Consider the following 13,032-nt stretch of genomic DNA (forward strand, 5'->3'; position numbering starts at 1 on the left):
GACATTAGTTTTTCATAAACACTTAGTCTGAAGTGTGCACAACACGGATGTTTTCTCAATAAAAGCTTGGATGACAAAGGTAATGAAAAAGTTAAATATGCATAAATTGTCAAATTATATTTTAGGTCTGCTTAATTGTCTCAATAATGCACACTGCCTTTGCCTTTATTTTAAACGTTTGTCTACAATGTGAGCTTTCCTGGGTAACTCCTTTCTAACTCAATCAGTTCCAAATGTTCATGAAAACAGCATCAGTATTTAATTGTGCAAACTGTAACCTACTACTGTGGCATCCACTGCAAAGCAATATTCATCTTTCAAATTCTTATTACAGGCCAAGCATCTCAGGTGAGATAAATGTCATTTAGAGGTTTAAACCCCTGAGTTTATCCACTGGTCACATGTTTCAGCTACAAGATCCAATATGGAGGCCACATTTTCATATTGCAAAAAAATGTCAAATAAATTGATTCCTAGAGTCCTGTATACATGTTCCCAACACCACAATACACACTTAATAGTTATTTACTTTAGTTGGTTTTCCTGGATTGGCAGGCTATCTGGTTAGCTAGCAACTTATTTAAGTGCAGATATCTTTGAACCTACATACCTACATACCTGTTTGCCATTACCCCCAAACAGTTTTTAGAGTTTCCATAAACTCTTATTAAATCAACCAGCAAATTACAGAATGGAATTTTACATCTCTCCTGTACATAGCCAGCATCACAAATTCCATTTTCAGGTAGGTATACATATCGGTGGACATACAACTAAAATGATTGGACATTTGGGCTGCTTGTGTTTTCCATTCTTCAAATTTCCATGTATACATCACACCCAATTTCTCTTTTCCCTCCACCTGTAGTATTCATGGCACAGCATGGTGTTGTTTAGTATGTGCTGTTTGGTTGGGAAACATCAGAGATTGATGTGTAGTACCTTATAGCAATGATCGGAGATGTAGGACACTCTGATACCATTCGGCAGCTCGTTGTGCACAACAAGCAAAGCTTTGTCCATTTGTAAAGCACATGCTATGAGGAAAACAGAAAATAATTAATATACATTCATCTAATTCCGCCTTCAATGTCCACCTTCAAATAAGTGAGTGAACTGGTAAGGCCCTTGCAATAACAGCCCTGTGTGATAACAGAAGTCAGTGCCTCCATGTTCTAATAAAAATGATAAAGACTGAAAGCCTTCCATCAGCGTTTTACAGCACTGACAGTAAACTGTTTTTAAAAAACAAAGAACTTCTATGTGCATGATATGTGATATCTGAAATATCTGATATATGAAAAAGTAAGCCAGTTTGCGTCTATTCATTGAAATCACTGATGTACACACACCAAAAAAGTTTGAACAAGCTACCCTTTTTAGATGGTATCTGTTTAATTGCTATTATCACAGTGTGATTATAAAAAAATAATTTGCTTTGTACAGTTCCCCATTGCTAAGTCATTATATAAGCAATGTGCTTTCATGCAGTCAAATTATTCAACATAATTCAATGAACATAATGATGAGCTCAAATCACAGAATTAACTCAGAGTAGCTATCAGTTTCATGATTAGAGGAAACGGTATTCAGAGTACTGCTGTTGTCAGAGGTCTATACAATGGTAAAAAGGAAAGCAAGGCACTCTTTTATCACTCCAGAAATCTGTCATGGAGAAACATTTACCTGTGTGTGAGTTTCCTTGAAGCCCTGTTGCAAAAACAACAAGGAACAAGGTCTGTCTGAAGACTAAAGGCTCCATTTAGAATCTGAAAACAATTCCGCTGCAGCTTCTTCATGAAACACGCAAACATGATCAAAGTTCAAAGGGCAGAATAAAAGCTGTGATTGTCTTCTATTGTATCTTCAGAGTATAATGAGCCTATTCATTTACATCTGCTCTTATCCAGAGCAACTACTATAGTGCATGTAAACACACAAACACACATGTCACACAAACACTACAGATCCAGAAAATATCAGTTATACAATAAGGAAACAGAAATTTGAAATGCATATTTGAATTAAAAACATATTTTAAATCTTAAATCTGAGATTCTGAATTGAATATTTAGGCTATACCCTACATTTTGTATTTCCAAATTGTAGATGCAATTATTTTAATTATTTTATTTATTTTGTATAAGAAGTCTGAATTTCAAAATATTATATTTATCAGGGAATCAACATGTAGTTAAACTTTTATTTGATGTGTTTTTATATCTCAGCATGCAAAATATATATTAACTACATTAATTGACCCCACGCATTGATGATTGACAAGAGTGGAGTGGTGGGCTTGAAAATCTCATGCTGCTCTTCTAAGACATGTCTCATCATTATTCACAGACCATTAAGTGATACCGAAAGACACTTTATTGTTATAGCGATAATTACAAGCCATATGCAAGCCTAGAAATCTTAGAACAAATGCATAGATACTGTTAAATGACAACATTCAGGAGACTGACTCATGCCAAGGTGTTATAGCAGGGGTGGTGGACAGTACCATTTGTTCCCTCACCTATAGTTCACTTAGTTGCCCTGTCTGTTTCCCTCTCTTTCCACCTTTCCTTCTCTGACCCTTTTTTTTGCATTCCCTCTCTCTCTCTCTGGCACCTCATTCTTCTAAAAGCAGAGTAAGCCCTTTGGCAAGGACAGTCAGAGGGAAAACAGGTTTCATCCATCACTGAGGCATTCAGCCTCAGAGATGAGCTCCATTAGGCTCCGAAAGGCCACAGCCTAGCTGCCCCTACAGTACATGCAGTTTCTTCACTCCCTAGTGTGCCTACATTCGGTTTTACACCTTCTAACTGAAAATCATACCGCACCGATAACTTTTGGACATTGTGGGGCCACTCCCCTCACAGACTGTTTTAGGACAAGAGGCTGCCACAGCAGCTGTGTGCAGTCCCAGTATGTCTTACTCTCCACGATGACTCATCATTGTCAAGAACTACTGTACACAGTCTCTGGCTGCACTTTTCTCAAGACTTGACATCAATATTCATCCCGAGACACAACACAAACATTAAGTTAAGATTTGAGAATAGACAATAAGAAGGACATTTTAGAGCAGGATGCCCCTGTAAAATACATGTGTCAGGAAGAGAGACTGTGAACATGATGACTGGAGTTGTTGCACACAAATAAATTGCAATTTTGGTCCTTAGTGATACATGAATAAGAAAGTGTCCTTTACACAGAACTGCCATTTGTCCAAATTTATTATCATTTTTTTTTTATTATTCCCTAAACCTGGGGACATACACACCAGATGGTAAATCAAGGCAATTTGATGGTGTAGTTGTTCAGGGACCACCAACAAGCTTTGATAAAAATGCATTGAAAAACCCCACCCAGACTAGGACTACTAACAATGCTTGTTAAGTGGTCCTCAATCTCCTGCTACTTTTACTTTGAATGGTAACTGGGCTTAAGAACTCAGAATGTTTTCCTCTTTTTCAAGTTGGCCAGAGCAGTTTTGAAATACGTGTTTAATTTATTCATACTCTATGTTTCCAATCCAGTCACTCTAATCTGAATTATAATAATGTAGAGTGAATCCATTATATTCCATGACATTTGTGAAAATCATGGCATTTAAAAAATCTAATTTTGAGGTTTATTGAAGACTCTTTATTGCATATCAAATACAAAATCAAAGTGGACACAATGGGAATGTTTTAACTGTCATTAGCTGGGCATTATGCAACAGCTGTAGTTTTATGATGAAAACAAATTCTGAAAGTCCCAGACTACTGAGGAAGGATACAGCCTTGACAGAGCCACCCTCCAAACACACATAAAAATCTGAACCAGGACACTGACCTCTAAACTGAGGGGTCAGGGCTGATCCTTTGGAAGAGATCAGGTCTGCTGCACCCTTTGTTTAACTCCGGCTTAAGTGTTTTTCATCTATTGGTTTTACTCTTCAATTTAGGCTGCACCGACCTGCTAATTTCCTGGTGTGTTTTTAGTGTAATGGTTGAGCGCTCCAAGTTTACTGTGAAATAAAAATGCATGAAATGGCTAAATTTAATGAACCGACCTACCAGCAGGGGTTTATTCTGCACTTCTTTGAAACTACAGGTTTTTGTCTTTGATTTATGGTTATGTGTTGTTGGTATAGTGCTGTGCATAATGTGTGCAACATTTGTTTCCTTTGTACTATTACCTAGCACAGAGAACAATATTGACAAAAATTCAAATAAAACATGTAGCAAGGTTCTGTCTCATGTATTGTTCACAGAGACCTCTAGCAGACTGAGCAGCAGTTATCTGTGATTTTCATCTCTGACAGCAAACATCTGACCCTTTCAAATGTGTTGCTGCACAAAACACAGCAGACACAAACGCCCGCACAATCTGCAGGACTATGCCGCTGTCAGGGCTGTTATCCCGGTTGCCTGCACAAATGTATACACTTGGTGTGCATTTTTGTTCAGGCTTTTGAATGGGCACCTATCCTGGACCTCATGATCAAGTCCAGCTGCTCAGGCAGCCAGAGTTAATTCTGTGTGGCTGAAGCAGAGGCAGAGCTGTGACAGAGAAAACCCTCACAGCATGGTAAGAATATTCCTTTTCATTTCTTTCTATGTTCTCAGAGCAACACACAAAGAGAATAAAAAACACTCCAGGTTTGGTGTGACCTGCAGTTTGACATGTTTGATGTCTGCACCTGTACGTGGCTCATATACCTGTTGCCATTGGCAGTTTTTATAGATACCTGCAAGAATCTGTCAGTGTTTGAATCAAGAGCCAGGCTGCAATCTGTGTACCATAATTTGGCAAAACCCATTTTTAAGCAGGGCACTAATCCATCGAATGAGTGATCCATCTTATTTTATTATCTGATCCATCTGATTGATTTTACAATAACTAGTTTTTACTTATGTTGTGCTTCATAAAAGAGTGAAGTGTAATTTTCAAGTCACATGTATATCTTTCTCACATGTCTTGCACTGTCCATTAAAACCTTCTTTCAGTAAATTACCATCATAATCACTTGCCATTATGCTATGATGTTTCCTATTGCTGCATACCATATTGTCCAGGTCACATTATGTGACTGCTATGCTGGAAGGTATTTAGTGTGCAGGGCATTTGGCCAGATTGTCTCTCTGTATTATTTCAAAATCACTCACCCGTGACCAGGGAGGGAGGAGACTAGCCTGTTGCTATGATACCTGCATGATGTCACGTCTCTTTATCAGCAGTGCTTGCTGAAAAGAGCACTTCTGACATCTGTTAGCTTTGCGTCAATGTTTAAATCATGTATTGGCTGCATGTGAGGGCAAAGGTGCAGGTTGATATTTCATACTCTTTTTCACATTAACATTTCTGTTCTCTGCAATGAAAGGCTTTGGTGTGTAAATGATATACTTATTACATATTGCCCATCATGTTGGCTTAGTATCTCCCACCTCAGTAATTTGGTGTCTGTTTGGGAGGCTGAGCTGTGCATTTGTACCTAAAGTGTCATGTGATCTTCTGAGGTTTTGGAATCTCATTGAAGTGATCATTACAGAGAGCAGCCCAAAGTAAAATCTGGAATGCAAAGCATAATTGGTTCCAGACTTGGTATCCTCCAGCCAATCACAATGCTCATTTCTGAGACTGCCCCTCTCAGATGTGCTGTGTAAGATGCCCAGCAGAATGAGCAGTAGATAGACACAGATATAACAATCACATTTTCCTCCTAAAGAATAATGTATAATAAAATAATATCCTATTAAATTAAATATGCCTTGTCAGCTGTTGCATTAATTTCAGTGTAATTGATACGTTGCTTTGTTGCTTTGTTTCTGTGTTACAGTCCAGATGATTTAAAGATTTTATGGGAACTGCAAGCTAAAGTTTAAGTTGTTGCATGTTTTTACCATATTTTTTTCCCCATTTTATCCTGCCAGCTCAACATCTGTTTTAGAAATGGTGGAAGACTTCTCACAAATGATAGAACTTAACTATATTAAAGTGTATATAGATGATACTGCGGTATCTAAACATGAATAATTATAATCCTATTTGAACTATACATTGCTACATGGATACATGTAATGCTTTAAGTGTCACAAGGTAGACAATTTACCTTAACTGAAAATGTAGTCTCAGTTTTCTCTTATATCTGGATAAATTAAATAAATTATCACACATCATGATCAGACATTGTCATTTATGAGTTTGTTTCCTTGTCTTAGCATAGAAATCCAAGATAACAGTCAGATTCTGTATAAAAACTAAACAACAGCAGGGAGAGATGGCTAATAGGATGAGTAACACAATGCAATTAGACTCTTAAAATCTGAAATGTAGTAAGGCTGCCCCTATTCCAAAACACTTAGGACTGCAGATTGATTTGTTCTCAGATCTGTGCAGGTGTACAGACGTAACTCTATCCCTTTTCCTTCCAGGCTGCTAAGATCCAGAGCTTGAGTGAAGAAGAGAGGGAGCATTTCCTTCCTCTACTACGCAATGCTCAGTGGGTAGAGGTGGTGGGCAGGGATGCCATCTACAAGGAGTTCATTTTCAAAGACTTCAACCAGGTGGGGCACAACCCAGTTTAGAATGCTGATAGATGATATAAAATGGCTTTGTGCAACAGGGGCAGGCTACCTACTGGTTGATGATTTGAACTGATGGTAGGTAAATAGTAGATAGGTAGATCACTTTGTTAGTTCAAAATTTCCCGACTAAGCAACTAGTTGTCTAGGTAATTAAGGGCTGTCTGTAAAATCCTCCAAACCTACATAAGTATCATGCCATGGGTGACTTTCCAGAATTTTATCTGTTGACCATGTTTCATGTACAAAGTGTAGTATGTGCAGTGAATAGGTGTCCATGCAGTCCTGATATGAATATGACTGTATATGCCAGTCTTGTTACAGTTTTCCATTTTTGCTGTATTGTTGCGATCATTCCTAATGGTGTACTTACATGTTAGTTAAACATTACATGGATGCTTTTGGTTCCCCTCAGGCCTTTGGCTTCATGTCCAGGGTGGCCCTGCAGGCAGAGAAGATGGACCATCATCCAGAGTGGTTTAATGTGTACAATAAAGTAGGTTTAACACAATGTTAGCTCAGAGAGACATAAATCCACTTGACCCATGGTTGAATAGTTACAAATCTAAGGGCCATCTAACTAAAATATGCTTTGTCCTTAACTTTGCAAAACAAATTCACTGAAATATATATTTCTTGCACAACATCTGTCAATAATTTTAGCAAATACTGAGTGAAAAGTAAGTAAAAGTAAAATAAAAAAAAATCTTTCAAAAAAAAAATTTTTTTTGATTTTTTTTTTTAAAATTTGGATTTAAAAAAAAAAAAAATCAACTTTCAGTGCAAAGTCATAGAGGTTAGATTCTGAGCTTAACTTGAATTGTAGTCTTCTATTCAAACAGAATTACCAACTAATCAAAGTGCCATATTTCTATAATTAAAGTAAGCATCTTTCAAAGCAGTGGAATGTGCATAACAGTATCACATCAGTAAAATATATACTAACGGGGATTTTTTTTCCATTCACTCAGGCTATGTTCAGATTGGCCCAAAACATATCAACAAGGCCCAAGTGATTTTATGTCACTCTGCATGCGTCCCTTGTCAGTGTAGGTAGATAATCCATGCAGTAAATATAAAACATTGTGAAACCAGTTTCATGGTAATAGCTAATGAGAGTTGACAGCATTCAAAACACTTGTTGTGATTTAACCACAGATTTGATTTTTGAAGCTACATTTTCCACCTGGTTGAGTATTCCCAGTGCGTGATGGAGTGATGTAGAGATAAAATCTACAGGAATGCGTGTCTTCAGGAATATAGATGAAAGTCTAGGCCTTGATATTTGGTTTGATGAAATTCTTGTCCAATGCCCCTATTCCACTCACCTCCTTCTTCCTGTTGACCCCTTTCACCTTTGTCTTCCTGTTGGTCTCTCTCAGGTGCAGATCACTTTGAGCACACATGACTGTGGGGGTCTTTCACAGCGAGACGTCACCCTGGCCACCTTCATTGACCAGGCCTCCGTCCTTTGAGCTGACCACTGTGCACTGGACCCAATTCAAATTATGCTGTTGTTTCAGTGTGAGATGTAGAGCCTATACAAGTGAACCTGGAAACCCTAACTCTCTCTGATGCACACGGACCAAGACATCATGTCCAGCTGCCAAACAAAACAGGACAGATACAGTTGATAAGTGCTGCTTCTGTCCAGGAAACAACGGAGCCCTCATTCTCTCATCAAAGACATTTGAACATTACTGAGAAAACGTTTGGTTAATACCAAAGCTTGCCTGCACATTCATGATGTTATTAGCGGACAATTTTGAAGGCTTTTGGTTTCTTCTGAACATTTGAGATGAGAAATATCCCCAACTGAATCAAAACTGAAATGTCAAAAATGACCACAATTCAGGAGAAGGGGGCACCAAAGATTTAGTTCAGAAAGAAGGTTTAGAAATATCTAATAAATCACTAACATGGTTTGGGTAGCTTTTAATAGATGGCATAACTTACACAACTTTTTTTTCTTTGAATGCAGTTTGGAGAAGTAGCCCAGAACTGAATTTTTCTTGGAATCATTCTTACATTTTGCTTTGTGGATAGACAGACCCCCTCATCTATGGTATGTTCTCACACAGGACCAGTCAGATCCAATAAAAACAAGGTCCTTTAATACCACTTCTCAAGTGTCAAAGATCAGCTTCTTTTATACTTACATTTAAATCTTCATTTCAGATATTTTATGAGCAAAGAAAAAAGAGAAATCTGAATCCAGTTAGCCAGCAGTTTGGATTAGTTAGAATACAGATGCAAAGAAACCCCAACAGATTTGAAGATAGGGGATAAGGACCACTGGTCTAGATTCTAGAACATTCCTCGGTGAGCAAATACACCACACCCAGGGTCTCTTTATTCCATGGTCAAGGTTTCCATCTTCACCTCTTAACAGAATTAGGTCAGCTTTTCTCTTTCTATGATCAGGCAAATGGTCTTGCTGTTCTTTCCCTTGTGAAACCTGATCTCTTACTTTCTTGTGTTTCTTAAGGAGATACTGTGCCTTTCAGACCCCTGTGATCTGTTACGATGTCTTACTTGTATGTTTGTCTCAAAATAAAGAGTGTAGCAACAGTACCACTGCCCGCTGCTCCTTCAATGTTTAACTCCCCATCAAATCAAAGTCTCATTTTAAGTAATTAAAAATTGAGTTGAAACAAAGGCCACAAACACCCTGGATTTCACTGCTTACATGTCAGTATTGGGGGATGTTTCTCAATTGGTTGTGCCAAGAGGATTATTTCCTTAAGATAACTTAGACCTCCAAGACAGAGGTAAGATATTCTTGTCGTATTGTTCTACGACAAACGTGTGTTTCATACCCTTTATAAACTGCAATCATTTTAAATAATCATTCACTTTAATCATTTAAAATAATTTAAACCCAGTGCACAAAGTAACTGCATTTGATTTACTCCTGTAAATTATGTTTTAAAAAAAAAAAAATACACTGATTCACATCTTATCTCTTTTAAAAATTCTGTAATCATACATCAAACGGGAACATTTTTGATCTGGAAATGAGAAACCTTCTGGAGCTTTATAGAAATATCAAATACCTGCATTATTATTAACTGTTACCACTACACACAGGAACAGAAAATGCATTAGAAACATTCATTGGCATGATCAAGTCACAGAGCTGACTGACCAGAAATCTCAGATAAAGGATTGCTGATCTCCATTAGTTGGATGCTGATAACTAGTAATAATTTAAAAATCATAAGAAGCTTAACCTTCCAGTCTCTACTGTCACATCCAGTATCAAAATCTCATACCAGCAGTTAATGTCTGTTTTATTACAGATAAACCAGACATTAACTTTTAAAATCTGGCATCTGTCTTTTGTTTTTCAGTCTGTAGTCTCCATCAATGTTTAACTTTTAAAAATGTAAATTTTGACTTCCACTGAAGTTTTCATCAAGTTAATACATAAAGATAGGCTTATATGCGGATCTAGTTTCACTGAGGTAATAGCACTGCGTGATCTACTTCGGTTCCCACAACATTGCTATTATTTGCACTGAAACAATACAGTCATTGTCACGTCCACAAATTTTGCCCATATTGCTGGCCTCTGCTTCCTGACTGGAGATTATTTTTGGACACATTGTTGCTCATGACTAAAACTGAGCTGCAAGGGCAGAGCATGAAGCTTCAAATCCACCACTGGAGTGAGATACACATGAACAAAGCAGAAACAGAAAAGCTCATTTTCTGAACATTTTTCATTTTTAATGTTTTTTTTTTTCCCCAGGAACAGCAACAAATACAAAAGAGAGCAGTCTAAGTTTCACCAATATTACTGGATTTGATATTTCATCTTTTGTTTCATGATCAAACTACCTGAGACAAAGCTACTTTATGTCAACATGTGCCCATGAGCCGGACTGAACTGTGTCCCGGCAGTAAAGGCATACAGGTGAATGCTACTTGACTTCACTTTACAGATTGTGCCATTAAAATAAACTCAATGACAAATCACACAGCATGTCTCTCTCACTTTCCTGGACACAGTGCTAAAATCATATATTCATGTGGGGAAAAGCAGCATGGTTACGAACTCGGACAAAGGGTCTTTATGTATGAGAACAAACCAAGTTTCAACTTAAATATTTCAGGAAGAAAATAAATCACAACATTGAACCACAAGCTAATAACAAAAATATCAAACAGACTACCTGGAAATATTTCATATTAGGTTGGTTTTTCCACCTAAAAGAGAACCTTGTAGATGCACTAGTTTTGTGTAAGGGTTTGAATACTATGTGTACTGTGCCAGGGAAATGAAAATTAAAAAGGTTTTAACCATTCATGCTGAACCCTACATTGAATTCTACATTGTTAAGACCAATAAAGATGTGAAAACAGTGGCAAAAAACACACAAAAGAAAAATGACAAATTGAAATATCAGACATGATTAGTGATTAATAAACAACCCACTGAGGTCACATACTGCATTAACACATTAGACATTACACAGCTGCACAAAGGTCAAGGGTCATCATATCTGACCGGCATGACACCACGGGATGCTTAGAGGCTCATCAGGTTCCCTTTCATATTTCCATGAATCACAAACCAGATCTGACTGCCACAATTTCCTACCTCGCGCGCACAAAAAAAAAGTCAGAGCATGTGCAGTTATTCCACATTAAACGATGACAAATGTTAAAAATATGTTCAGTAAGAATTTTATGAAAACAATAAAAAAAGCAAGAATTATTCTGAATACTTACTAAAAATCAGTGGAGACACCCTGCCTGGGGTTTGTCTGCACTGTTTGCAAACCGTTTGTATCACTGCTTTTGAGACATTAATCTGCAGTTATTTCATGTATCAGCAGAGCTGTGGGTTGTGGGTTGTGGCAGGGGTCCTCTGCTCTGCAGTCTATCGAAAACTGAAGCAGTTGCTGAGTGGACAAACAATACCATTGCATTATTATGGACACAAAGTGAGGTAGATAGAAGTGACAGAAAAAAAAAATTGCATCACTCAAAAAAAAAAAACTCAGATTTTCTAAGATAGAAAACAGATAACAATTTAAGAGTGGGGCAGGTGAATGAAGTGGAAAGTGTAGAAAAGGCTTAGGGTGGTAGAATGCAATCTTCAATTCCCTGGTTTACGGTACAACTGCTGTATTGTGCACGTCTTTTTTTTTTTTTTTTAAACCTATGGTCAAATGCAGTTCTATGACAGTCTCACCTGAGAAAGGCTGTTGTGGATACTCCATATATGAAGTATGAGTAGGTTCTCCAAATTACAAGCATCATTCCAAAGAATATAGGCTCTATATTTGTTTGACAGCCAGTATGCTGGACATCTGAACAGGTACAAAGCCAGACTACGGCTCAATGATGTGGTCTCTACTGGGAGGACTGCAGATTGTATGAGCAGGTTGTCTGAAGTGAATTATGCTTCAATGCTGTATGCGCAGTTCTGGAGCAGGATAAACCTCATATACTGTACTGAAGTGTTAAACCTGGAGACTGAAGCATTTCAGCAGATTTAGCAGCACGTTGCTTTCTTAAAGAAAGATTTGTGTAATTAAAAAATTATTTTTCTTTTGAGCATTATTTAACGTTCAACATTTTTTAAACTTACGATTTCACACATTAAACCAACTGTTGTTTTCAATCCTGAATAGCCTCTTGAACAACAAACCACAAAAATCTGATCTTAATGATCTCTGATGCTGCTAAATCACTGCAGATAATAATCAAAAGGCCAGAGTCCAGATTTGTCATACAACATACAAAATACAAAATGTCAATAAATCTGTCTCAAAGTCTGTCAAACAATATGAGACAGTTCTCACTGGACAAACCAGACTGTAGAATTCCCATTGAAACTACTGTTGACATATAAATGTCATAGTATAGCTGCATAGTAAGTATATTTATAACAAACTATAAAATTTGGTATAAATATACTTACCATGCAGCCAAGATGTCTTACTTTTTGATGCTCCAGGGTAAGAGAACAACAGTTCAATTGTTCAAAAATCATCCATGTTATTTTGGTTGACATTAGTTTTGGGGAGAGAGAATAACATTCTGAGTCTGTTTCTTTCACTGGATGCCATTACATTATTGCTTTCTTCTTGTTTTCTCTTTTTTGCACAGTGGCTTTGTGTGTCATCCTCAGCATGAAACAGAATTCAAAAAGGCACATCTTAAGGAATGGTATATATTTGTCCTAATTACTGGTCAAAGTGCACTGAAAATAAATGAAATCAAACTGCATATAATTCTGTATTTCATCAACTCATTATGGACTGTAACCACTTACAATACTCCCTTAGTACAATCTACTTCGATGGTTTTAGCAGTTACATGTTGACTCTTTACCCTGTTTAATGTTGAGGACATTTTATAATTTTATAATTGTACTCATATTGCTTCATATGGTAAAGGATCAAAACAACAAATATATTGCAGGCATCACAGCTGTGTGGACAATTCAGTAATT

General features: G+C 37.2%; 2 protein-coding genes across 2 annotated transcripts in view; one reads left to right on the top strand and one right to left on the bottom strand.

Moving 5' to 3' along the window:
• si:dkey-192p21.6 (uncharacterized protein LOC565246 homolog) overlaps nt 1-1,023 on the bottom strand; it is a 46,384-nt gene extending 45,361 nt beyond the window's left edge. Inside the window, exon 1 of the mRNA XM_036546543.1 lies at nt 943-1,023. Within this exon, the coding sequence (XP_036402436.1) occupies nt 943-1,023 (81 nt within the window). The remainder of the gene's footprint in view (nt 1-942) is intronic.
• Nucleotides 1,024-4,501: 3,478 nt separating this feature from the next.
• pcbd1 (pterin-4 alpha-carbinolamine dehydratase/dimerization cofactor of hepatocyte nuclear factor 1 alpha) lies at nt 4,502-8,631 on the top strand. Its single transcript, XM_036546544.1, has 4 exons — nt 4,502-4,569; nt 6,414-6,545; nt 6,979-7,059; nt 7,946-8,631. The coding sequence occupies exons 1-4, from the start codon at nt 4,567-4,569 to the stop codon at nt 8,036-8,038; spliced, it is 309 nt and encodes a 102-aa protein (XP_036402437.1). The 5' UTR covers nt 4,502-4,566; the 3' UTR covers nt 8,039-8,631.
• The last annotated feature ends 4,401 nt before the right edge of the window (nt 8,632-13,032 follow it).

This window comes from Megalops cyprinoides, chromosome 15 (assembly GCF_013368585.1).
Source record: "Megalops cyprinoides isolate fMegCyp1 chromosome 15, fMegCyp1.pri, whole genome shotgun sequence".
Taxonomy (NCBI): Eukaryota; Metazoa; Chordata; class Actinopteri; order Elopiformes; family Megalopidae; genus Megalops; species Megalops cyprinoides.

Bases quoted from the DNA above. Each gene is read 5' to 3' on its own strand.
- pcbd1 (XM_036546544.1), top strand. The intron at 6,546-6,978 runs GTGGGGCACAAC...GGTTCCCCTCAG, and splicing joins TTTTCAAAGACTTCAACCAG to GCCTTTGGCTTCATGTCCAG. The intron at 7,060-7,945 runs GTAGGTTTAACA...GGTCTCTCTCAG, and splicing joins GGTTTAATGTGTACAATAAA to GTGCAGATCACTTTGAGCAC.